Genomic DNA, 27,633 nt, shown 5'->3' with positions numbered 1-27,633 from the left:
AAAGGACAATGAAAATCGAAACACTCTGACCCCAGGAAGCTGCAATTGCTACATTTTCTGTTGGGTTAGGGATTCAAAGGGGTTACAGAACCGAGGTGGGGAAGTGGTGGAAGATACAGATCAGATATAATCGATGGGCTCAAGCAGCTAAAAACAAACGCACCGTATTTTTCAAGAGGATAACGAGATTTCTCTGTCGCAGGACCTGATTGATGATCTGAAATATGAACTCACGGGAAAGTTTGAGAGACTGCTCGTTGGCCTGATGAAATCTCCTGCAGTGTACGATGCCAAAGAGCTGAGAGACGCCATCAAGGTAACACTGTATTCTCACTGACATGGTGACCCAGTGAAAGAGTAAAGACAGATGAGGTACTGTCTCTGAGCGGCAGTACGGAGGGATCGCTGCACTGTCAGAGGGTCAGTACTGAGGGAGTGCTGCACTGTCAGAGGGTCAGTACTGAGGGAGCCCTGCACTGTCAGAGGGTCAGTACTGAGGGAGTGCTGCACTGTCAGAGGGTCAGTACTGAGGGAGTGCCACACTGTCAGAGGGTCAGTACTGAGGGAGTGCTGCACTGTCAGAGGGTCAGTACTGAGGGAGTGCCGCACTGTCAGAGGGTCAGTACTGAGGGAATGCTGCACTGTCAGAGGGGCGGTACTGAGGGAGTGCTGCACTGTCAGTGGATCAGTACTGAGGGAGTGCTGCACTGTCAGAGTGTCAGTGCTGAGGGAGCGCCGCACTGTCAGAGGGTCAGTGCTGAGGGAGTGCTGCACTGTCAGAGGGTCAGTACTGAGGGAGTGCTGCACTGTCCGAGGGTCAGTACTGAGGGAGTGCTGCACTGTCAGAGGGTCAGTACTGAGGGAGTGCTGCACTGTCAGTGGATCAGTACTGAGGGAGTGCTGCACTGTCAGAGTGTCAGTGCTGAGGGAGCGCCGCACTGTCAGAGGGTCAGTGCTGAGGGAGTGCTGCACTGTCAGAGGGTCAGTACTGAGGGAGTGCTGCACTGTCCGAGGGTCAGTACTGAGGAAGTGCTGCACTGTCCGAGGGTCAGTACTGAGGGAGTGCTGCACTGTCAGAGGGTCAGTACTGAGGGAGTGCTGCACTGTCAGAGGGTCAGTACTGAGGGAGTGCTGCACTGTCAGAGGGGCAGTACTGAGGGAGCGCCGCACTGTCAGAGGGTCAGTACTGAGGGAGTGCTGCACTGTCAGAGTGTCAGTACTGAGGGAGTGCTGCACTGTCAGAGGGTCAGTACTGAGGGAGTGCCGCACTGTCAGAGGGTCAGTACTGAGGGAGTGCTGCACTGTCAGAGGGTCAGTACTGAGGGGCTGTTGCACCATCGGAGGGTCAGTGCTGAAGCGGAGACATGCTGTCGGCTGGTCTGTACTGAGGGAGCGACATGTTTTCGGAGGGTCTGTACTGTGGGCACTATGCCACCGGAGTGTCAGTACTAAGGTGGCGCCCTGCCCTCAGAGGGTCAGTAGTGAGGCCACCATCAGCTGTTGAGCGGTCAGTATGATTCCTGATTGTGTTCTGATAAACGTACAAAGACGGACACGGCATTTCAATGGCATCTTACATCAGTTCAGAATGTCCCAAAACATGTTATTTTTCGGAATTCATGCATGAAAAGTGGGTGCACTGGCTCGGTCAATATCCCTAATTGTCCTTGACAAGGTGGTGGTTAGCTGCCTTTTTGAACCACTGCAGTCCGTGTGGTGTAGGTACAGCCACTCTCTCATGCGGAAGCAGAATCCCCGTACCAGCCTCCCTGGACAGGCGCCGGAATGTGGCGACTAGGGGCTTTTCACAGTAACTTCATTGAAGCCTACTCGTGACAATAAGCGATTTTCATTTCATTTTCATTTCATTTCAATCCTCTGTGGCCGCTGTGTAGAAAAACATGTTGAATTGGCAATTGAACCTGGAACCCATTGGTCTAAATGGCTAGGCCATGGACTGGGTAAGGTGTCCAATCCATTGATTTTAAATATTCAAGGATATCGAACTATTCAGAAGGGAGGTGGTGTAGCTCTGTTATTTAAGGATGACATCCGGGCAATAATAAGGGATGACATCGGTGCTGTGGAGGATAAGGTTGAATCCATTTGGATGGAAATCAGGAACAGTAAGGCGAAAAAGTCGTTGATAGGAGTAGTCTATAGGCCACCAAATAGTAACATTATTATGGTGGGGCAGGTAACAGACAAAGAAATAACGGATGCATGTAGAAATGGTACAGCAGTTATGATGGGGGATTTTAATCTACATGTCGATTGGTTTAACCAGGTCGGTCAAGGCAGCCTTGAGGAGGAGTTTATAGAATGTATCCGCGATACTTTCCTAGAACAGTATGTAATGGAACCTATGAGGGAACAAGAGGTCCTAGATCTGGTCCTGTGTAATGAGATAGGATTGATTAATGATCTCATAGTTAGGGATCCTCTTGGAAGGAGCGATCACAATATGGTGGAATTTAAAATACAGATGGAGGGTGAGAAGGTAAAATCAAACACTAGTGTTTTGTGCTTAAACAAAGTAGATCACAATGAGATGAGAGAAGAGCTATCTAAGGTATACAGGGAGCAAAGACTTTATGGTGGAACAGTTGAGGAACAGTGGAGAACCTTCCAAGCGATTTTTCATAGTGCCCAGCAAAGGTTTATACCAACAAAAAGGAAGGATGGTAGAAAGAGGGAAAATCGACCGTGGATATTTAAGGAAATAAGGGAGAGTATCAAATTGAAGGAAGAAGCATACAAAGTGGCAAAGATTAGTGGGAGACTAGAGGACTGAGAAATCTTTAAGGGGAAACAGAAAGCTACTGAAAAAGCTATAAAGAAGAGTAAGATAGATTATGAGAATAAACTTGCTCAGAATATAAGACAGATCGTAAAAGTTTCTACAAATATATAAAACAAAAGAGTGGCTAAGGTAAATATTGGTCCTTTAGAGGATGAGAAGGGAAGTTTAATAATGGGAGATGAGGAAATGGCTGAGGAACTGAACAGGTTTTTTGGGTCGGTCTTCACAGTGGAAGACACAAATAACATGCCGGTGACTGATGGAAATGAGGCTATGACAGGTGAGGACCTTGAGATGATTGTTATCACTAAGGAGATAGTGATGGGCAAGCTAATGGGGCTAAAGTTAGACAAGTCTCCTGGCCTTGATGGAATGCATCCCAGAGTGCTAAAAGAGATGGCTAGGGAAATTGCAAATGCATTAGTGATAATTTACCAAAATTCACTAGACTCTGGGGTGGTCCCGGTGGATTGGAAATTAGCAAACGTGACACCACTGTTTAAAAAGAGAGGTAGGCAGAAAGCGGGTAATTATAGGCCAGTTAGCTTAACTTCGGTCATATGGAAGATGCTGGAATCTATCATCAAGGAAGAAATAGCGAGGCATCTGGATGGAAATTATCCCATTGGGCTGACTTAGCATGGGTTCATAAAGGGCAGGTCATGCCTAACTAATTTAGTGGAATTTTTTGAGGACATTACCAGTGCAGTAGATAACAGGGAGCTAATGGATGTGGTATATCTGGATTTCCAGAAAGCTTTTGACAAGGTGCCACACAAAAGGTTGCTGCATAAGATAAAGGTGCATGGCATTAAGGGTAAAGTAGTAGCATGGATAGAGGATTGGTTAATTTATAGAAAGCAAAGAGTGGGGGTGAATGGGTGTTTCTCTGGTTGGCAATCAGTAGCTAGTGGTGTCCCTCAGGGACCCGTGTTGGGCCCACAATTGTTCACAATTTACATAGATGATTTGGAGTTGGGGACCAAGGGCAATGTGTCCAAGTTTGCAGATGACACTAAGATGAGTGGTAAAGCGAAAAGCGCAGAGGATACTGGAAGTCTGCGGAGGGATTTGGATAGGTTAAGTGAATGGGCTATGAGTCTGGCAGATGGAATACAATATTGACAAATGTGAGGTTCTCCATTTTGGTATGAATAACAGCAAAAGGGATTATTATTTAAATGATAAAATATTAAAACATGCTGCTGTGCAGAGAGACCTGGGTGTGCTAGTGCATGAGTCGCAAAAAGTTGGTTTACAGGTGCAACAGGTGATTAAGAAAGCAAATGGAATTTTGTCCTTAATTGCTAGAGGGATTGAGTTTAAGACGAGGGAGGTTATGCTGCAATTGTATAAGGTGTTAGTGAGGCCACCCCTGGAGTATTGTGTTCAGTTTTGGTCTCCTTACCTGAGAAAGGACGTACTGGCGCTGGAGGGTGTGCAAAGGAGATTCACTAGGTTAATCCCAGAGCTGAAGGGGTTGGATTACGAGGAGAGGTTGAGTAGACTGGGACTGTACTCGTTGGAATTTAGAAGGATGCGGGGGGGATCTTACAGAAACATATAAAATTATGAAGGGAATAGATAGGATAGATGCGGGCAGGTTGTTTCCACTGGCGGGTGAAAGCTGAACAAGGGGGCATAGCCTCAAAATAAGGGGAGGTAGATTTAGCACTGAGTTTAGGAGGAACTTCTTCACACAAAGAGTTGTGAATCTATGGAATTCCTTGCCCAGTGAAGCAGTTGAGGCTCCTTCATTAATTGTTTTTAAGATAAAGATAGATAGTTTTTTGAAGAATAAAGGGATTAAGGGTTATGGTGTTCGGGCCGGAAAGTGGAGCTGGGTCCACAAAAGATCAGCCATGATCTCATTGAATGGCGGAGTAGACTCGAAGGGCCAGATGGCCTACTCCTGCTCCTAGTTCTTCTGTTCTTATTTGAATGTGTCTCTTTCCTTTAACAGGGACTTGGAACTGATGAGAACTGTGTGATTGAAATCCTTGCATCCAGAAACAATAAGCAGATTCACGAGCTGACTAAGGCTTATAATGAAGGTAGTTAATACTCTCTGATTTCAAAAGCCTGAGCTCATCCATATCCAAAACTGTGTCTATGACCCTCACAGGTTCCCAGAGAAGCTGCACCTCAATTTTAAATTCCCATTGTTGTCTCAAATCCCTCACTATCTCCTTAACCTCCTCCAGCCCCACAACCCTCTGGGATGTCTACACTCATTGAATTCTGGTCTCTGGCACATCCCCCATTTTGATTACTCCAATTACACCAGCAACCATGACTTCAGACACTTTCCCCCTAAGCTCTGGGACTTTCTTCTTCAATCTCTCTTCCTCTCTATCCTTCTTTAAAATGCTCCTCAAAATCAACCTCTTTGACCAAATTTTTACTCGCCTGTCCATCGATCTCCTCATATAGTTCAGAGCCGGATTTCGTTTGATCATGTTGCTCAGAAGTGCCTCGAAGTGATTAACTGTGTCAGATACGGGTTGTTGCTGAGTTTACACCCCTCCCCCGGGCTCATGCTGGGTACAATTCCATGGATGTCCGATCTCCTCCGAAGCCTATGTAATGGTGTTACAACCAGATGGAGACCATTCAGCCCATTGGCGGCTCCTTGTTGGAGGGAACCTAAAACTACAATGGCGGGCAGGAAATGACCTGCTCCCTCAATGTCTTTCCCCACACTCCACAATTGTCAGAGAATCGAGGCTGGACGCCTCCCTCCACCTCTTCGTAACCTCCCAGGGGAGGCAAAGAAAACAGAGTGAGAAAACTCTGGATCAATGAGGTGCATAAAATACTCTGGAAAATTTATCTTGGACTCCCTCGGGTGATTGATCCCAGCCTAGTAGCCCATCATTCCACTCACTTCCAATAGCCCAATACCTTCTATAGAATGCACAGCCCAGAAACAGGCCATTCAACCCTTAATGTCCATGTTGGTCTTTATGTTCCACACAAGCCTCTTCCCAACCCCTCTTTATTCAACCCCATCCTTTTACCCCTTATGTGTTTGTTTATCTTTCCATTAAACGCAGCTACGCTATTCCAATCCACCGCTCCTTGTAGCAAGTTCAACATTTGGTTCATTGTATATCCATCAGTTCAGTTTAATTATTTAATTGGGCTTTCACTTGACCAGATATAAGAGGCGTTCACTGAAAATGGATTAGTCCAATTAGGAATTCTATGCTTGTGACGTTTCACTCTGTAAATAAATGTTAGGTTGAGTAAGGATTGATTTCACCAAGTGGCCTTCTTGAATATAACACATTCTTGTCGCGCTTAAGCTAAAGAAGGTTTTTCGGAATTCCCAGTTGGATTTATTAGTGGTTGTTTTGTTCTTATGTCCTTGGTTCGTGGCCTGATAGTGAAAACATTTGGGATAGTTAGTCCCTCCCTTGTGTCCAGTGATGTTTAACCTCTTTCTGTCATCCACAGTATATGAGTCAGATTTGGAAACTGATATTGTTGGTGACACATCTGGACACTTCAAAAAGATGTTGGTGGTTCTCCTGCAGGTAAATACAGCACTGTTGATTCTGTGTAAGAATGAGGTACTCAAAACACACCATATTGCATGAATATAGAAGCAGCAAGAGATCATTCAACCCCTTGAACGTATTCCACCATTCGTTAGGATCATGGTTGATCTGCAGCTGAACTCCATTGGTTCCATATCTCTAACTATCCTTGAATTTTTACCAACTTCAGGTACAAAATTATTCATTGAGCATTCACAACTTCAACATCACTTTGCGTAGAGAAATGTTTCTAACCTTCTGGATGGCCTGCCTCTGATTGTAACGTTATTCCCCCTTGTCCTAGGCACCCCCACGCCATCAGAAAAGGGTTTCTCTCTCCACTCCATTCCATCAATTCCGTTCAAAATCCTGAAAACTCCAAAATCCAATCACCCCTTAACCTTCAATTCTCCGTGGCATTAAAAACCTAGATTGTCTGATCTCTCATCAAAAACCTTTGAGTCCTGGGAAAACATTCGGGTGAACAAAATGTTTGCAAAGATATCCATGCAAACACAAGAAGGCAATTCAAATTCCCTACATTCCTTTAACTCAGCAATATCTTTACAGACACACAAACCAGTGAAGAGTTGCCACCAGCTTGACGCAAAAGCTTCTTGCTTGGACTGGCAAAGTTAGAAATAGAACAAAGAACAAAGAAAATTACAGCACAGGAACAGACCCTTCGGCCCTCCCAGCCTGCGCCGATCCAGTCCTCTAAACTTGTCGCCTATTTTCCAAGGATCTACTTCCCTCTGTTCCCCGCCCGTTCATATATCTGTCTAGATGCATCTTAGTGGCAGCACGGTAGCATTGTGGATAGCATAATTGCTTCACAGCTCCAGGGTCCCAGGTTCGATTCCGGCTTGGGTCACTGTCTGTGCGGAGTCTGCACATCCTCCCCGTGTGTGCGTGGGTTTCCTCCGGGTGCTCCGGTTTCCTCCCACAGTCCAAAGATGTGCAGGTTAGGTGGATTGGCCTTGATAAATTGCCCTTAGTGTCCAAAATTGCCCTTAGTGTTGGGTGGGGATACTGGGTTATCGGGATAGGGTGGAGATGTTGACCTTGGGTGGGGTGCTCTTTCCAAGAGCCGGTGCAGACTCGATGGGCTGAATGGCCTCCTTCTGCACTGTAAATTCTATGAAAATAAATGATGCTGTCGTGCTCGTCTCAACCACTTCCGCTGGCAAAGCGTTCCAGGCACCCACCACCCTCTGCGTAAAAATCTTTCCACGCACATCTCCCTTAAACTTTCCCCCTCTCACCTTGAAATCGTGACCCCGTGTAATTGGCACCCCCACTCTTGGGAAAAGCTTGTTGCTATCCACCCTGTCCATACCTCTCATAATTTTGTAGACCTCAATCAGGTCCCCCCTCAACCTCCGTCTTTCCAATGAAAACAATCCTAATCTACTCAACCTTTCTTCATAGCTAGCACCCTCCATACCAGGCAACATCCTGGTGAACCTCCTCTGCACCCTCTCTAAAGCATCCACATCCTTCTGGTAATGTGGCGACCAGAACTGCACGCAGTATTCCAAATGTGGCCTCCCCAAAGTCCTGTGATTTCCTTCCACTGAATTCCTGAGCATTCACTTGATTCTTCTCTCATAACCTGTATCTGAGATACCCCAAGAACCGCAATTTAAACTCATTCTTTCTTCAGCCGCAGAATAAACAGACAAGTTCCCTCAACTCAGTCTGCCAGTAGCACCTCCGCTAAACTGATCACTTGACCGAGTCCTGCAACTGATTATTCCGTTAACTATTGTCCCAATAGCCGTGCAATTTTGCTTCTCAGAGAGCTTAAACTCCATCTCCTCTCCCTGACACACAAACTAAAACTCTCCCTCTCTCTACTCTTAGGGGCTTTTAAAGCAGACCAAAGCAGGCCAGCAGCACGGTTCAATTCCCATACCAGCCACCCCGAACAGGCGCTGGAATGTGGCGACTAGGGGCTTTTCACAGTAACTTAATTTGAAGCCTACTCGTGACAATAAGCCATCATTTTTTTCATTTCCTTTTTTCTGTCCCTGCGTCACTGGATCACTATCACTGGCAACTCGAAGGCTTTCTCTGCCCTTCCCAATCCCTGTTAACCCATCGCTTTTCACTTCAGGGGTTGCAAAACCTCATTGAGAATGTGTGTATACAAGCAAAGCCGAACAGCCTGAAACCAATCCGTGACGAGGCTATCCAGACTCTCGAACAGCAAGGTTCAGAAACAAAACCGAAATGAAACAAAGAACATTTTACCTTTCTTAGCACAAAAATGTATCTCTCTAAATTCAACTTCATATTCTTTTCCATGCACCACCCCCCCCTCCCGTCCCCCGCATGTTTCGCACCGGCGGGAGATGGCCTGCCTGCAGTTGGCCTTCTGGTCCCACCACTGACGGTGAGATTCACCATTGAGTCCACCTCTCCGCCGGCGGAGGTTCAGCATCGAAGGGATCTGAAGGTCCCGCTGGCATCAAAGGCTATAAAGCCCCCTCCCCGCCATTATACATAACAATATGGTATGTTGCCTCCCTGGTACCAGGGTCAGGGATGTCACTGGGGCATAATGAAGGAGGAGGGGCAAATAGATATCGTGGTACATATCGGTACCAACAATATAGGTAGGAAACGGGATGATGTCCTGCCAGCAGGATTTAGGGAGCTAGGAAGTAAATTAAAAACAGGACCCAGAAGGTAGTAATCCCTGGATTACTTCCAGTGCCATGTGCTCGTGAGTATAGAAATAGAAGGTTCGTCCAGATGACTGCGTGGCTGGAGAGATGGTGCAGGAGGGAGGGCTTTAGATTTCCGGGACATTGGGACCATTTTTGCCGGGACCTATACAAGGGGGACGGTTTGCACCAGGATCAAAATGGGATCAGCGGTCTTGCAGGGAGACTTGCTCGGGCTGTCGGGGAGGGCTTGAACTCATTTGGCAGGGGTTGAGATCCTAAGAGACGGTTCAGCAGAGGGAGATGCACACCCAAAATTAGAAGAGACAGCAAGTGAGTCAGGAAGGCATAGAATGTATAGGCCAGTTAAATCACAAGGGAAGGCAAGATTGGATGGTATTTATTTTTATGCAGGGAGTCTGATAGCAAGGCAGATGAGTTGAGGGCACAAATGAAAACATGGGATATGGTGTTATCTTTGCTGTCATGGAGACATGGTTGGGAAAGGGGCATGATTGGCAGCTCAATATTCCTGGATATAGGATTTTCAGGTGAGGCAGGGAAGGATGGGGGGAGGGGGGTGTCGCATTTTTGATCAGGGAATCAATTACAGCAGTAAGGAGGGATGACATCGTAGAAGGCTCTTCAAATGAAGCCTTATGGGTAGAACTTAAAAACCAAAAATAAGTAATCACATTGCTGGGAGTGTTTTATAGGCCTCCTAACTGTCCAAAAGAAATAGAAGAGCAAATATTTAGGCTGATTTTAGAGATGTGTTCAAGTAATAGGCTAGTGATAGTGGGGGATTTCAACGTCCCCAACATTCACTGTGGCAACTTCCCCAACATTCACTGTGGCAACCATGGTATGAGGGGTTTAGAGGGGGCAGAATTCTTAAAATGCATCCAGGAAAACTTTTCAAGCCAGTACGTCGAAGGTCTTACAAGAGAGGGGGCGGTACTTTTTAGATATTGGAGCCAGGCAAGTGGAGGATAGCCAATGTACCATAAGTGGGGAAGGGATAAACAACAGGCCAGTCAGTCTAAGCTCACTGGTGGGGGAATTATTGGAAGCAATTCTGAGAGACAGAATTCCTCTGCATTTGGAAAGGCAGGGATTCATCAGGAACAGCCGGCATGGTTTTCCAAAGGGGAGATCATGTCTGACCAACTTGATGGAATGTTTCAAAGAGGTGACCAGGTATGTAGATGAGGGACATGGTTTTGGCGCAGTCTGCTTAGACTTCAGCAAAGCTTTTGATAAGGTCCCACAAGGGAGACAGACAGCGAAGGTAAGTGCCCGTGGGATCCAAGGATATTTGGCAAATTGGATCAGGAATTGGCTGAGTGGCAGGAAGCAGAGGATGATGGTCTAGGGGTGTTTATCTGACTGGAAGCCTGTGTCCAGTGGGGTCCCGCAGGGGGCAGTGTTGGGGCCCTTGCTGTTGGTAGTTTATATAAATGATTTAGACTAGAATGTAGGAGGGATGATCAGTAAGTTCGCGGATGACACAACAATTGGTGGGGTGATAAATAATGAGGAGATTTGATTACAGGAGGATATAGACGGGCTGGTCAGATGGGCTGATCAGTGGCAAATGGAATTCAATCCGGATAAGTGTGAGGTGATGCACTTGGGCAGGACAAACATGGCAAAGGGAATACATGATAAACGGCAGGGCCCCGAGAAGCAGAGAGAATCAGAGGGAAGCAGAGCAAGTGGATACAGTGGTTAAGAAGGCATATGGTGTACCTACCTTTATTAGCCAAGGCATAGAGTTTAAGAGCAGGGAGGTTATGCTGGAACTGTATTAGTCTACAGCGAGAGTATTATGTGCAGTTCTGGAATCCACATTATAGGAGGGATGTGATAACCGGAAACGGTGCAGAGGAGATTTACCAGGATGTTACCCGGGCTGGAGAGTGTTAGTTAGGAGGAGAGATTGGATAGACTGGGGTTGTTTTCCTCGGAGCAGAGTGGACAGAGAGGGGACGTGACTGTGAAGAATGAAATTTTGAGGGGCATAGATAGAGTAGGCAGGATAAAACATTTCCCCTGGGTGGAGGGATCATTGACCTGAATTGCTCCTCAATTGGAGGGGGACAGATAGCCTAGCAGGGATGTTTGTTCATGATACTGGGCTGGGTTTAAACTAATTTGGAAGGGGGATGGGATCGAAAGTAACAGTACAGTTGGTGAGAAGATGGAGTTGAATATGGGGGATAATACAGGCAGGTCCAGTGGGCAGGGCAGACAGGGGTATGATAAAGCACATGGGAGGATTGGTAAATTAAACTCCATTTATTTCAATACATGGAGGCTGACGGGTAAGATTGATGAACTCGGGGTTGATCAGCACATAGAATTATGACATTATTACAATCACAGAAATTTGGTTGAAGGAAGGGCAGGACTGCAAGCTGGACCTCCCAGGATATAGAAATTTCATCCGTGACAGAGGGGGAGGTAAAAGAGGAGGAGAAATTACATAGAATTTCATAGAATTTACAGTGCAGAAGGAGGCCATTCGGCCCATCGAGTCTGCACCGGCTCTTGGAAAGAGCACCCTACCCAAGATCAACACCTCCACCCAATCCCCATAACCCAGTAACCCCACCCAACACTAAGGGCAATTTCGGACACTAAGGGCAATTTATCATGGCCAATCCACCTAACCTGCACATCTTTGGATTGTGGGAGGAAACCGGAGCACCCGGAGGAAACCCACGCACACATGGGGAGGATGTGCAGACTCCACACAGACAGTGACCCAAGCCGGAATCGAACCTGGGACCCTGGAGCTGTGAAGCATTTGTGCATCACGGCAGCACTCAGGGATGATAGCTTAGTAGGTTCCTCAAATTAACCCATATGGGTAGAACGTGGTGAGATGACACTGCTGGGAGTTTATTGTAGGTCCCAAACAGTCAGAGCGAGATAGGACAGAGATGTCGGCAAATCTCTGAGAGTCGTAAGAAAACTCTGGTAATAATAGTCAACTTCCCCAATATTATCTGGGATAGCCAAAGTGTGAAAGGCTTAGAGGAGGCGGAATTCTTAAAATGCATTCAGGATAGCTTTCGATGACTTCCGGTGGCAGTTATGCAGCAATAAGCCACACATGTGGGAGCTCCCGTTTTAAAGAGATTTTTCGGCTCTTTTGAGAGCCCAAAACGGAAATTTTTCGACGTCTCCCGGTGGGGGAAGGTGTGCTGAACGACTTTCCCTGCAGTCCATGACTCGAACTCGGAGTGGAAAGGTGGAAAAAACAGCAGCAGCTCCTCAGAAAAAACGGGGGAAGGGATCCAAGATGGCCACCGACAAAGCTCCAGAGGAGTGGAGACTCTGGGCCCAGAAACAACAAACTGATCTCCTGCGCTGCTTTAAAGAATTCAAGGATGAAGTACTGAGCTCTCTGCAGGAAACAAACAGAAGGCTGTCAGAGATTCAGTCCACCCAGGGTGTTGCCATCAAGAAGTTGCAGACGCAGGCCATTGAACGAGAGGAGGAGGCCGTGGTCCTCGTGAGTAAGGTGGAGGGGCACGAAGCACTCCACAAGAAGTGGCAGGAACGCTTCGAGGAGCTGGATCACCGCATGAGGCGGAAAAACCTGCGGATCTTGGGCCTTGCGGAGGGGCTGGAGGGATCGGACCTGACAGCCTATGTGGCTGTAATGCTGGGTTCGCTAGTGGGGGCCGGGTCTCTCCATCTGCCCCTGGAGCTGGAGGGAGCACACAGAGTACTGGCCAGGAGGCCTAAGGAGAATGAACCCCCGCGTGCGGTGCTGGTGAGGTTCCACCGGTTCAGTGATCGGGACTGCGTGCTGCGCTGGGCCAAGAAGGTGAAGAGCAGCAATTGGGAGAATGGGGTAGTGCGGATCTACCAGGACTGGAGTGCGGAGGTGGCTAAGCGGCGGTCCGGATTTAATCGGACGAAAGAGGTGCTTTATAGAAAAAAGATAAAGTTCGGAATGTTGCAGCCCGCGCGCCTGTGGGCAACTTATTCGGACAGGGACCATTATTTCGATTCCCCGGAGGAGGCGTGGGCCTTCGTGCGGACGGAGAAACTGGACTTGAACTAGGGGTTGGGGGTTGCGAGGTCGGCTGTAAGATATTAGTGCTGGATTCGGCTGTTGCTGTGTTCTCTTTTTCTTCTGTTTTTTTCTTCTTGTTTTAGTACTTTTGCAATTTTGATATGGTTATTTACGGGGGGGTTGTTCTGCTATGTTTTTGTTTTTGTGCTTGGGGCATTGTTTGGGCTGTGTATCTTGCGGGGAAGGTCGGGGGGGTATGTTGTATTCTATGTCGGGTTGGGGGTATGGAGTGGGGCTGGTATTTGGGAGCTGCGTCAGAAGGGTGTGGTGGGGCAGTGCGAAAGCGCGGGCTTTCCTCTGGTTTCCCGCGCTGCGGGGCTGGGGGGGCGGAGATGGTGACGGGGGAGGTGGGGCCTTAACTGGTTCTTCCCCGCGCTGGAGCGGTGCCAGGAGGAGGGATAGATTGGGGGATGATCCCACTTCGGGAGGGGTCGGGCTATTGGCGGGAGTTTCCGGGGTCAGCAGAAGTTAGCTGACCCACGGAAGTACAATGGAGGGCGGTTCGCGGCTGGGAGGGTTCCTAGCCTGGGGGGGAAGGGAGGGGGGGAAAGGGGAATACCGGGTTGCTGCTGGTAGGGTCAAGAAGGAGCTGGTGGGGGCTGGGGGGACAGAGGTGAGGGGTTGTCGCTATGGGGACGGGGTCGAGCAGGGGACGCTGGCCTGGGGCGGGCAGTCGACGGGCTATGGCTAGCCGACGGGGGAGGGGGGCGGGACGCCCTCTGATCCGGTTGGTCACCTGGAATGTGAGAGGGTTGAATGGGCCGGTGAAGCGGTCAAGGGTACTGGCTCACCTGAAGGGGCTAAAGGCGGATGTGGCAATGCTTCAGGAGACCCACCTGAGGGTGGCGGACCAGGTCCGCCTGAGGAAGGGATGGGTGGGGCAGGTTTTCCACTCTGGGTTGGATGTGAAGTACCGGGGAGTGGCGATTCTGGTGGGGAAAAATGTGTTGTTTGAGGCATCGGAGGTGGTGGCGGATAAGGGGGGTAGGTATATGATGGTTAGGGGCAGGCTACAAGGAGAGAAGGTGGTACTGGCTAGTGTGTATGCCCCAAATTGGGACGATGCGGGCTTTATGAGGCGTATGTTGGGACGGATCCCGGATCTGGAGGCGGGAGGTCTGATCATAGGGGGGACTTTAATACGGTGTTGGATCCTTCACTGGATCGGTCCAGCTCTAGGACGGGTAGGAGGCCGGCGGCGGCCAAGGTACTGAGAGGGTTTATGGATCAGATGGGTGGAGTGGATCCATGGAGGTTTGTGAGGCCGAGGGCACGCGAGTACTCTTTCTTCTCCCACGTACATAGGGTCTACTCTCGGATAGATTTCTTCGTGGTGAGTAGGGGACTGATTCCGAGAGTGGAGGAGGCCGAGTATTCGGCCATTGCAATCTCTGACCACGCTCCGCATTGGATAGAGTTGGAAATGGGGGAGGTGCGAGACCAACGTCCGTTGTGGCGGTTGGATGTGGGGTTGTTGGCGGAGGAGGAGGTGTGTAGGAGGGTCCGGGCAAGTATTGAGGGGTACCTTGAGGTGAATGATACGGGGGAGGTTCAGGTGGGGATGGTCTGGGAAGCCCTGAAGGCAGTAATTCGTGGGGAGCTGATATCCATCCGGGCACACAGGGAGAGGAGCGAGAGGAGTGAGAGGGATAGACTGGTGGGAAAGATGCTGGAGGTGGACAGGAGGTATGCAGAGGCACCAGAGGAGGGACTGTTGGGGGAGAGGCGCAGCCTGCAGGCTAAATTTGATTTGCTGACCATTAGAAAGGCTGAGGCACAGTGGAGGAAGGCACAAGGGGCAGTGTACGAACATGGTGAAAAGGCGAGTAGGATGCTGGCTCATCAGCTCCGTAAGCGGGATGCGGCTAAGGAGATTGCTGGAGTGAGAGACAAGAGTGGGAATGTGGTGCGGAAGGGGGTAGAGGTGAATGAGGTCTTCAAGGACTTTTCGGGGAACTGTACCAGTCGGAGCCAACGGGGGAGAGGAGGGGAATGGAGAGGTTCCTTGACAGGCTTTCTTTCCCGAAGGTGCAGGAGGAGAAGGTGGAGGGGTTGGGTGCGCCGATTGAGCTGGAGGAGCTAGTTAAGGGGATCGGGCAGATGCAGTCAGGGAAGGCACCGGGGCCGGATGGGTTCCCGGTGGAATTTTATAAAAAGTTCGTGGACCTAGTGGGCCCCTTGCTGGTGCGGACACTCAACGAAGCGTGGGAAGGGGGGACTTTGCCCCCGACGATGTCACGGGCGCTGATCTCGTTAATTTTAAAGAAGGACAAGGACCCCCAGCAGTGTGGTTCATACAGGCCCATATCTCTCCTCAACGTGGATGCTAAGGTGCTGGCAAAAATCCTGGCCACCAGGATAGAGGACTGTGTGCCAGGGGTTGTGCATGAGGACCAGACAGGTTTTGTGAAGGGAAGGCAGCTGAACACGAATGTGCGGAGATTGTTGAATGTCATTATGATGCCGGCGATTGAGGGGGAGGCAGAGATAGTGGTGGCGCTGGATGCGGAGAAGGCCTTCGATAGAGTGGAGTAGGGGTACCTATGGGAGGTGTTGGGGAGGTTTGGATTTGGTGAAGGGTTCATTAGATGGGTAAGGCTGCTATATGAGGCCCCGATGGCGTGCGTGGCCACGAATAGGAGGAGGTCGGAGTACTTCCGGCTTTACCGAGGGACCAGGCAGGGTTGCCCCTTGTCCCCCTTGTTGTTTGCACTGGCAATTGAGCCGCTGGCGATGGCATTGAGAGATTCAGAGAGGTGGAGAGGCTTGGTGCGAGGTGGAGAGGAACATAGGGTGTCGTTGTATGCCGACGACCCGTTACTGTATGTGGCGGACCCGGTGGGAGGGATGCCGGGAGTGAAGGAGTTACTAGCCGAGTTTGGGACCTTCTCAGGTTATAAATTAAACTTAGGCAAGAGCGAGGTGTTTGTGGTGCACCCTGGAGACCAGGAGGAAGGAATTGGTAGGCTCCCGCTTAGGCGGGCAGGGGAGAGCTTTAGGTACCTTTCGGAACCACAAGGTCATGCTGCAGCTGTACATAACTCTGGTGCGGCCACACCTGGAGTACTGCGTGCAGTTCTGGTCACCACATTATAGGAAGGATGTGGAAGCTTTGGAAAGGGTTCAGAGGAGATTTACTAGGATGTTGCCTGGTATGGAGGGAAGGTCTTACGAGGAAAGGCTCAGGGAATTGAAGTTGTTTTCGTTAGAGAGGAGAAGGCTGAGAGGTGACTTAATAGAGACATATAAGATAGTCAGAGGGTTAGATAGGGTGGACAGTGAGAGTCTTTTTCCTCGGATGGTGATGACCAATACGAGGGGACATAGCTTTAAATTGAGGGGTGAGAGATATAGGACAGATGTCAGAGGCAGTTTCTTTACTCAGAGAGTAGTAGGGGTGTGGAACGCCCTGCCTGCAATAGTAGTAGACTCGCCAACTTTAAGGGTATTTAAGTGGTCACTGGATAGACATATGGATGAAAATGGAATAGTGTAGGTCAGATAGGCTTCAGATGGTTTCACAGGTCGGCGCAACATCGAGGGCCGAAGGGCCCGTACTGCGCTGTAGTGTTCTATGTTCTATGTTCTATGTACCTGGGGGTGCAAGTGGCCAGGGACTGGGGGACTCTCCACAAGCATAACTTTACCAGACTGGTAGATCAGATGATGGAGGAGTTCAGGAGGTGGGACATGCTGCCATTGTCGTTGGCGGGGAGGGTGCAGTCCGTCAAAATGACAGTGCTTCCGAGGTTCTTGTTCCTATTTCAGTGCTTGCCCATATTTATCCCCAGGGCCTTCTTTAGGAGAGTGACCGGCAGTATTCTGAGCTTTGTGTGGGCACATGGGACTCCGAGAGTGAGGAGGGTATTCCTGGAGCGAGGAAGGGATAGAGGCGGGCTGGCGCCGCCCAACCTTCTGGGGTACTATTGGGCAGCCAATGTGTCAATGGTGCGTAAATGGGTGATGGAGGGGGGAGGGGCGGCGTGGAAAAGAATGGAGATGGCGTCATGTAGAGGTACAAGCCTGGGTGCCATGGTAACGGCACTCCCCCAAGAGGGTTACCACGAGCCCGGTGGTGGCGGCGACCCTAAGAACCTGTGGACAGTGGAGACGGCATCGGGGGGAAACAGGGGGCTCGATGGAGGCTCCACTGGGTGGCAACCATCGGTTCATCCCGGGGAACACGGATGGGGGATTCAGGGGATGGCAAAGGGCGGGCATCAGCAAATTGAGGGACCTGTTTATTGGCGGGAGGTTTGCGGGCCTGGGGGAACTGGAAGATAAATTTGGCCTTCCCCAGGGGAACATGTTCAGATACCTGCAGGTAAAGGCGTTTGCTAGGCGACAGGTAGAGGGATTCCCTTTGCTGCCCTCGCAGGGGACGATGGACAGAGTGCTTTCGGGGGTGTGGGTAGGAGAGGGGAAGGTGTCTGACATCTATAAGGTAATGCAGGAGGTGGAGGAGTCGTCAGTGGAGGAGCTGAAGGCTAAATGGGAGGAGGAACTCGGGGAGCAGATAGAGGATGGGACTTGGGCGGAGGCCTTGGAGAGAGTCAACTCCTCCTCCTCATGTGCGAGGCTTAGTCTCATCCAATTTAAGGTGCTGCACCGGGCCCACATGTCCGGGACTAGGATGAGTAGGTTCTTCGGGGGTGAGGACAGGTGCACCAGATGTTCGGGGAGTCCTGCGAACCACGCCCATATGTTCTGGGCATGCCCAGCACTGGAAGAATTCTGGAAGGGGGTGGCGGGGACGGTGTCGAGGGTGGTTGGATCCAGCGTCAAACCAGGGTGGGGACTCGCGATTTTTGGGGTTGGGGTGGAGCCGGGAGTGCAGGAGGCGAAAGAGGCCGGTGTCCTGGCCTTTGCGTCCCTAGTAGCCCGTCGAAGGATTCTGTTACAATGGAAGGATGCAAGGCCCCCAAGCGTGGAGACCTGGATCAGTGACATGGCGGGATTTATAAAATTGGAAAAGGTCAAATTTGCCCTGAGAGGATCAATACAAGGGTTCTATAAACGATGGCAGCCTTTTCTGGACTTCCTGGCTCAGAGATAGGTAACTGGGTCAATAGCAGCAGCAACCCGGGGGGGGGGGGGGGGGGGTGCATTATTGTAGTGTTTATTCTGTAACTTTATAGTGTGTTAATTTGCGTTGTTGTTAAAATGCTGGGTTGTTCATGGGATGGGGCGAATGTATATGATTGTTAATATTATTGTTATTTTCGGTATTTTACTAAGGTGCGTTATTGTTGTATAAAATCAAAATTTCTCAATAAAAATTATTTAAAAAAAAAAGGATAGCTTTCGATGCCAATACGTGGAAAGTCCTACAAGGGAGGGGGGCAGCGCTGGATCAAAATTTAGGGAATGAAGCCAGGCAAGAGAATGGAGTTTCAGTGGGGAGTATTTTGTAAACAGTGATCAAAACGCAGTAGAATTAAGGTTCTTAATTGAGGGCCGGCCAATTTTAATAAAATAAGGCAGGATCTGTCCAAAGTTAAGTGGGAGCAGCCACTTGTAGGAAAATCTACATCAGAGCCGTGGGTTCATTGAAAAAGGAGATGGTGAGATCACAGGGCCAATGTGTTCCCATGACAGTGAAGAGGGGAGCAGTAAGTCCAGACAACCCTGGATGTCAAGGGATATCCATGAGGGAAAAAAAGGGAGGCTTTTGGCAGATGCTGAGGGCTCTAAACAGCAGAAGCCTGAGAAGAATATAGGAAGTGCAGGAGGTTATTTAAGAAAGAAATTAGGAGAGTGAAGAGTCGGTGGGTAAAATAAAGGAAAAATCCAAAGGTGTTTTACAAGTGTATTAAGGGCAGGAGGGTAACCAGGAAAAGAGTAGGGCCCATTCGGGACCAAAGTAGCAATTTGAGTGTGAAACCTGAAGATTTAGGTGAGGTTTCAAATGAGTACTTTGCATCTGTGTTCACTAAGGAGAAGGTCTAGAAATCAGGGAATGCATTGTGATTTACTGAAACAACTTAACACTGAGAGGGAGGAGGTATTAACGGTTTAAATGAAATGAAATGAAAATCGCTTATTGTCAGGAGTAGATGGAACTGTACCTCGGTGTGAAATAGTAAAACACATCTAATGAAATGTTGATCTTCAGCTGAACTGGGCTGGAAGCTGAGAATGATCCAGAGTCTAAAATGAATCAATTAAAAAGACAGGGGTCCCAGACTATACCTGGATGTCCTTGAATATAGAGCGTCAAATGATGAGCCAATAGAGGTGTTCAAGATAATTGAAAAATGAAAATCGCTTATTGTCACGAGTAGGCTTCAAATGAAGTTACTGTGAAAAGCCCCTAGTCGCCACATTCCGGCGCCTGTCCGGGGAGGCTGGTACGGGAATCGAACCGTGCTGCTGGCCTGCTTGGTCTGCTTTAAAAGCCAGCGATTTAGCTGAGTGAGCTCAACCAGCCCTGGTCCTGGAATGGGCCTACAAATGGATAAACGGGCCTAAAGGTGGTTAAACCCCCAGGGCCAGATGAGATGTATCCCGGGTGGGAGGCAAGGTAGGAGATTGGCGAGGCTCTGACAAAAATGTTCAAATCTTCTCTGGCCACACGAGAGGTACCTGAAGCGTGCTCTGAATTTGGAAAGATCTTCAGCGCAAAGAAACTAGCGGGGTGATATTTTGTGAGATACGTGAAATAAAATTGCGTTCTCAACAGCAGAAATAAGTGAGTTTAGCACAGTTCAGGCAATCAACATTGTGATTGGTTCCATCCCAGGTGGTTATTTCTCCTATTGGCTGGCAAGGTTCACGAGGTGGATTCCAGAGATGAAGAGTTTTGTCGTATGAAGAGACATTTAGCAGTTTAGGCCAATACTCTCCAGAGTTTAGAAGAATGAGGGGAGATTTAACTGAGGTATACAAGATGATAAAAGGTATGGATAAAGTAGACGTGGAGCGAATGCTTCCTCTTTTGGGGAAATCCAGAACGAGAGGTCATAGTCTTAGGATAAGAGGTCGCAAATTTAAAATGAGGAGAAACTACTTCTCCCAAAGAATCTGTGGAATTCGCTACCCCAGAGTGCAGTGGGACTGTGAGTCCATTTAAGGAGGAGTTAGACATGTTTAATTTGCTGGAGTTCAGAAGAATGAGAGGGGATCTCATAGAGACTTATAACATTTTAACGGGACTAGACAGGGTAGATGCAGGGAAGATGTTACCAATGATGGGTGTGCCCAGAAATAGGGGTCACAGTCTAAGGATTTAGGGCAAACAATTTTGGGCAGAGATAAGGAGACATTTCTTCACCCAAAGAGTGGTGAGCCTATGGAATTCATTACCACAGGAAGTAGTTGATGCTAAAACATTGAATATATTCAAGAGGCAGCCGGATATAGCACTTGGGGAGAATGGGATCAAAGGCTATGGGGGGAAAGCGGGATGAGGCTATTGAGTTGGATGATCAGCCATGATCGTGATAAATGGTGTAGCAGGCTCGAAGGGCCAAAAGGCCTCCTCCTGCTCCTATCTTCTATGTATCTATGTATGTAATGGGTTGAAGTTTTATGGAGAATGGGCAGGACGGTCGAGTTAGGGCCAGGATGAGATCAGCCATGATCGAATGATGGAGCAGACTCGATGGGCCAAATGGCCTAATTCTGTTCCTATCTCTTATGAACTTATGAATTCATAGGCTGCACAGTCACCGTCCAAACAGGCTGTGTGATTTAGTGGGGGCAATTTGCGTTTCATGGAATTATATAACACAGGCCATTCAGGTCATTTTATCTGTGCTAACCCATTGATCCAGCTATTCAATTAGTCCCAGTCCTCTGCTCTTTGTTCTTAACCCTGAAAATCTTTTCCGTTTAAGTATTTACCCAATGTCCCTTTTGAAAATTCCTGCTGAATCTTCTTCCACTGCCCTTTCAGGCAACGCCTTCCAGATTACAACATCTCATTGCATAAAGCAGATTAGAACATAAGAATCCTTACAGTGCAGGAGGATGCCAACCTGTCCATTGGGTTCTGTGCCAACCCTCTGCAAGAGCACCATACTTAGGCCCACTCCCCTCTACCTTATCCCCATTACTCCAGCCTAACCTGCACATCTTTGGGCACTAAGGGGCACTTTATCATGGGCAGTCCACCTAACCTGCACGTCTTTGGACTGTGGGAGGAAACCGGAGCACCCGGAGGAAACCAATGCAGACATGGGAAGGACGTGCAAACTCCGCACAGTCACCCGCGGCTGGAATTGAACCCGGGTCCCTGGAGCTGTGAGGCAGCAGTGCTAACCACTGTGCCACCGTGCCGCCCAATCACTGTGCCTCATTTCTTTTGCAAAGCACCTTAAAACCTGTGCCTTCTGCTTACTGAACCCTCCCTGCCACTGGAGACGGTATCTCCTCAGTTACTTTACTAAAGCTCTGAATGAGTTTGAACATCTCTGTTAAGTCTTCCCTGAAGCTTCACTGTTCTGAGGGGAACAAGGAGAACAATCACATTTGCCCCATGGGACTGAAGCTGCTCATCTCGTCCCCCCCACCCTCCTGGTACCTTTCTAGTAAATCTAATCCCCCCCTCCCCAACACACACAAACACAGACACTCACACACACACACGTACGAGTGACCGACTGTGTGAAATTCTGTGGAAAATGTGAAGTAAAGTTGTATTCTCCACCACACAAACAAATGTCTTATTCCTTCTTTTCTTGTCCATATAAAATATACGATTGATGGATTGACCTTTTTTGGTTGAGGGTATCTGAGGATATGGAACAGAATCAGGCACATGGGTCTGGAGTGCATATCGGCCATGATCTAATTGAACGGCAGAAGAGAGTTGAGGGGCTGAAGGGCCTCGTCTTGTGCCTGCGATGCAAATAGACTCGCAAGAAATAAAGGGAAAAAATCATCTCTGTTCCCTCCGCTTTGTGTTTTCTAGGGAACCAGAGAGGAGGATGATATTGTCAGTGACGATCTGGTGGCCGCGGATGCAAAGGTAGGTCCAGTCCACAGGCCTACATCCCCAATAGCGCTGAACCCAGACTGACTATCTGGCACAGGCCGAATGTTAGCCCAGCGCCGATCGCACTGCTTGCCCCCAGCGCTGTCGAGGTAGCGGATGCTAGAACGAAGGTCCGATTGTCTCGGACTAGAAAGGGCTCGACAGCCAGGGAGGTACTTGATGACGTGAAGCATTTTGGCAGAAACAGAGTGGAGGGGCAATTAAAAATGAAATTCTAAACCAGGAATAGAGAGCACATACACAAATATTTGAAAAAGGCAGGTCAGGTGAAGAAGGCTGTGTTTTTTTTTAATGGAAACCATCGGCTTGATTAACAGAAGCACAGAGTACAAAAGTGATGCCAAAACCAATCACTGGCCGGGGCTCAGCTGAAGTATTGTGTTCGATTCCGACTCCAGCGTGGTTGCCCAGGCCTTTGAGAGGGGCTGGAGGGGTGCAGCTGACTAACATCAAACCCTAGGATGAAGGACTTCAGTTATACTGACGGACTGGAGCAGCCGGGCTAATTCTCCTGCGAGAAGGTTGAGGGCAGATTTAATTCAGAATTATGAAGGGTTTATTTAGCGTAAACAAAGAGAGTGTTTTTCTGTGGGAGGGGGATGGGGGAGGGGTGGGGGGGGGGGGAGCGGGGGCTGGAACTGGAGGACTGGAGTAAAGACTAGAAGAGTTTACGCACAGCGGGCTGTTAGGGTCTGGATGGAGCTGCCTGAAAGAGCGACAGAAGAAGACTGGATAATAACCTTCAGAAAATAATTGGATAAATACTTGGGGGGGGGGGGGGGGGGGGGGGGGGCAATTTCAGAGAGGGGACAGAATTTTCAACATTGAGGCTGTTGGAGATGTTTGTTGGGTGGAAAGTGGATAAGGGGAGTTGAGGAAATCAGAGTGCTGGTCTGAACAGCACAAGCAGAGCTGAGGGGCTGAATGGCCTCTTCCTGGTTCTAATGCTCTTTTGCTTAAATCCCACAGGAACTGTACGAAGCTGGAGAGCTCCAGTGGGGAACCACAGAGAGTTCATTTATTACCATCTTGGGAAACCGAAGCTTTTGCCATCTTCAATCAGGTACAGTGACTGAATGAATGGCGCGATCTATCCATCACTAACAGTCTCCTGATTGTCTAATATCCCAGTGTGTTGAATGGGATTTAATTTACTGTCTCACATGTGGTGTGGTTTATGAACGGGTTGGTTCACAGATGCTCAGGGTTAGACCGTTATCATACTCGCCGCTGTGGATGTGTCTGTCTCCTGCCACAGGCACAACCACCACTGATAGCTCAGCCCGGGCACCCAGCGGGAATTCAACACCTCTGCCTTTGACCCCTCTGCCTGGTGGCTGGCACAGACAGGATGGGCAGAAGGGCCTCTTTTTGTGCTGTAAAGCTCTATGACTGACAACTGGCCATCCATGTGGATGCACACATATAGAACATAGAACAGTACAGCACAGAACAGGCCCTTCGGCCCTCGATGTTGTGCCGAGCAATGATCACCCTACTCAAACCCACGTATCCACCCTATACCCGTAACCCAACAATCCCCCCCTTAACCTTACTTTTTAAGGACACTAAGGGCAATTTAGCATGGCCAATCCACCTAACCCGCACATCTTTGGACTGTGGGAGGAAACCGGAGCACCCGGAGGAAACCCACGCACACACTGGGAGAACGTGCAGACTCCGCACAGACAGTGACCCAGCCGGGAACCGAACCTGGGACCTTGGAGCTGTGAAGCATTTATGCTAACCACCATGCTACCGTGCTGCCCTAATATATATATAGTGGACATGTTTGTATGCACACGCGTGTCCATACGTGCAAGTGCAAAAGTACATGTATGTATGCGTTTGTAATGGCTGGTGTGCATGTGGGCATGCAGGGGTGTACTGGCTGGTGTGTGTATGTACAGTTGGTGTGTGTGTGCGTGTATATGTGTCTGTCTATAGGTAGGTGTGTGTGAATGTGTTTGTGCGTGTACTGGCTGCATGTGTCTGTGTGTACAGGTTGGAGTGCAGATGTGTGTGTGTGTACACTGGCTGCATGTGTCTATAGGCAGGTGTATGTATGTGTGTGTGTGTGTGTGTGTATACAGGTTGGTGTGCAGGTGTGTGTGTGTACACTGGCTGTATGTTTCTGTGGGTACAGGTTGGTGTGCAGGTGTACAGGTTGGTGCCTGTGTGTCCAGGTTGGTGCCTGTGTGTACAGGTTGGTGTGCACGCGTTTGTGTGTACAGGTTGGTGCGTGTGTGTGTACAGATTGTTGTGTGTGTACAGGTTGGTATGCAGGTGTATGTGTGTGTGTACAGGTTGGTGTGTGTTCAGGTTGGTGTGCAGGTGTGTTAGTGTACAGATTAGTGTGCAGGTGTGTGTGTGTACAGGTTAGTGTGCAGGTTTGTGTGTACAGGTTGGTGCGCGTGTGTCCAGGTTGGTGTGTGTGTGTGTACAGGTTGGTGTGCAGGTGCACAGGCTGGTGTGCAGGTGTGTGTGGGTGTGTATACAGGTTGGTGTGTGTGAACAGGTTGGTGTGTGTGCAGGTTGGTGTGCAGGTGTGTGTGTACAGGTTGGTGTGCAGGTGTGTGTGTACAGGTTGGACTGCAGGTGTGTTTGTACAGGTAGGTGTGTGTGCACAGGTTTGTATGTGTGTGTACAGGTTTGCGTGTGTGTGTGTACAGGTTGGTGTGCAGGTGCACAGGCTGGTGTGCAGGTGTGTGTGTGTGTGTGTATACAGGTTGGTGTGTGTGAACAGGTTGGTGTGTGTGCAGGTTGGTGTGCAGGTTGGTGTGCAGGTGTGTGTGTACAGGTTGGTGTGCAGGTGTGTGCGTACAGGTTGGACTGCAGGTGTGTGTGTACAGGTAGGTGTGTGTGTGCACAGGTTTGTATGTGTGTGTACAGGTTTGTGTGTGTGTGTGTACAGATTGGTGTGTAGGTGTGTGTACAGGTTGGTGTGCAGGTGTGTGTGTGTGTGTGTACTGGCTGTGTGTGTGTGTACAGGTTGGTGTGCAGGTGTGTGTGTACAGGCTGGTGTGTGTGTACAGGTTGGTGTGTGTACAGGTTGGTGTGTGTACAGGTTGGCGTGCAGGTGTGTGTACATGTTGGTATGCAGGTGTGTGTACAGGTTGGTGTGCAGGTGTGTGTGTGTATAGGCTGTGTGTGTGTGTACAGATTGGTGTGTGTACAGGTTGGTGTGTGTGTGTGTGTACAGATTGTTGTGTGTGTACAGATTGGTATGCAGGTGTGTGTGCACAGGTTGGTGTGCAGGTGTGTGTGTGAACAGGTTGGTGTGTGTGTACAGATTGTTGTGTGTGTACAGATTGGTATGCATGTATGTGTGTACAGGTTGGTGTGTGTGTGTACAGATTGTTGTGTGTACAGATTGGTATGCAGGTGTGTGTACAGGTTGGTGTGTGTGTGTACAGGTTGGTGTGTGTGTGTGTGTGTACAGATTGGTGTGCGTGCACTGGTTGCTATGCAGGTGTGTGTGTACAGGTTGGTGTGTGTGTGTGTACAGGTTGGTGTGTGTGTGTGTACAGGTTGGTATGCAGGTGTGTGTGTACAGGTTGGTGTGTGTGTGTGTACAGGTTGGTGTGTGTGTGTGTACAGGTTGGTGTGTTTGTTTACAGGTTGGTGTGTGTGTGTGTACAGGTTGGTATGCAGGTGTATGTGTGTGTGTACAGGTTGGTGTGTGTGTGTGTACAGATTGGTATGCAGGTGTGTGTGTGTACAGGTTGGTGTGTGCACTGGTTGGTATGCAGGTGTGTGTGTACAGGTTGGTGTGTGTGTGTGTACAGGTTGGTGTGTGTGTTTACAGGTTGGTGTGTGTGTGTGTACAGGTTGGTATGCAGGTGTATGTGTGTGTGTACAGGTTGGTGTGTGTGTGTGTACAGATTGGTATGCAGGTGTGTGTGTGTACAGGTTGGTGTGTGCACTGGTTGGTATGCAGGTGTGTGTGTACAGGTTGGTGTGTGTGTGTGTACAGGTTGGTGTGTGTGGGTGTTTGTACCTCAGTGATAGTCGCTGACCTCTCTGTTTGGAATGTCTCTCAGTGTTTGACGAGTATCAGAAGATCGCTGGAAAGGAAATCGAAGAGAGCCTGAGGGGTGAGCTGTCGGGTGATTTTGAGAAGCTGATGCTGGCTGTAGGTAAGCTGTCTCACTGGCTGGCCCAGTGTTAGTGCCCCGGGTGGGTAAGCTGACTCACTGGCTGGCCCAGTGTTAGTGCCCCGGGTGGGTAAGCTGACTGACTGGCTGGCCCAGTGTTAGTGCCCCGGGTGGGTAAGCTGACTCACTGGCTGGCCCAGTGTTAGTGCCCCGGGTGGGTAAGCTGACTGACTGGCTGGCCCAGTGTTAGTGCCCCGGGTGGGTAAGCTGACTGACTGGCCCAGTGTTAGTGCCCCGGGTGGGTAAGCTGACTCACTGGCTGGCCCAGTGTTAGTGCCCCGGGTGGGTAAGCTGACTGACTGACTGGCCCAGTGTTAGTGCCCCGGGTGGGTAAGCTGACTGACTGGCCCAGTGTTAGTGACCCGGGTGGGTAAGCTTACTGACTGGCCCAGTGTTAGTGCCCCGGGTGGGTAAGCTGTCTCACTGGCTGGCCCAGTGTTAGTGCCCCGGGTGGGTAAGCTGAGTCGCTGACTGGCCCAGTGTTAGTGCCCCGGGTGGGTAAGCTGACTGACTGGCCCAGTGTTAGTGCCCCGGGTGGGTAAGCTGACTGACTGGCCCAGTGTTAGTGCCCCGGGTGGGTAAGCTGACTGACTGGCTGGCCCAGTGTTAGTGCCCCGGGTGGGTAAGCTGACTGACTGGCTGGCCCAGTGTTAGTGCCCCGGGTGGGTAAGCTGACTGACTGGCTGGCCCAGTGTTAGTGCCCCGGGTGGGTAAGCTGACTGACTGGCCCAGCGTTAGTGACCCGGGTGGGTAAGCTGACTGGCCCAGTGTTAGTGACCCGGGTGGGTAAGCTGACTGACTGGCTGGCCCAGTGTTAGTGCCCCGGGTGGGTAAGCTGACTCACTGGCTGGCCCAGTGTTAGTGCCCCGGGTGGGTAAGCTGACTGACTGGCCCAGTGTTAGTGCCCCGGGTGGGTAAGCTGACTGACTGGCCCAGTGTTAGTGCCCCGGGTGGGTAAGCTGTCTCACTGACTGGCCCAGTGTTAGTGCCCCGGGTGGGTAAGCTGACTGACTGACTGGCCCAGTGTTAGTGCCCCGGGTGGGTAAGCTGACTAACTGGCCCAGTGTTAGTGACCCGGGTGGGTAAGCTGACTGACTGGCTGGCCCAGTGTTAGTGCCCCGGGTGGGTAAGCTGACTCACTGGCTGGCCCAGTGTTAGTGCCCCGGGTGGGTAAGCTGACTAACTGGCCCAGTGTTAGTGCCCCGGGTGGGTAAGCTGACTCACTGGCCCAGTGTTAGTGCCCCGGGTGGGTAAGCTGACTGACTGGCCCAGTGTTAGTGCCCCGGGTGGGTAAGCTGACTCGCTGGCCCAGTGTTAGTGCCCCGGGTGGGTAAGCTGACTCACTGACTGGCCCAGTGTTAGTGCCCC

The 27,633-nt window shown here is 49.8% G+C and overlaps 1 protein-coding gene across 1 annotated transcript in view; it reads left to right on the top strand.

Annotated features, from left to right (window-relative positions):
* The window catches only part of anxa6 (annexin A6), a 154,058-nt gene that overhangs the window by 53,288 nt on the left and 73,137 nt on the right, over positions 1-27,633 (top strand). Inside the window, 6 exon segments of the mRNA XM_038796250.1 lie at positions 203-316; positions 4,767-4,857; positions 6,263-6,342; positions 22,025-22,081; positions 23,078-23,171; positions 26,152-26,247. Coding sequence (XP_038652178.1) covers positions 203-316; positions 4,767-4,857; positions 6,263-6,342; positions 22,025-22,081; positions 23,078-23,171; positions 26,152-26,247 — 532 coding nt within the window.

This window comes from Scyliorhinus canicula, chromosome 4 (assembly GCF_902713615.1).
Source record: "Scyliorhinus canicula chromosome 4, sScyCan1.1, whole genome shotgun sequence".
NCBI classification, from domain to species: domain Eukaryota; kingdom Metazoa; phylum Chordata; class Chondrichthyes; order Carcharhiniformes; family Scyliorhinidae; genus Scyliorhinus; species Scyliorhinus canicula.
This window is presented reverse-complemented; position numbering and strand designations above follow the sequence as displayed.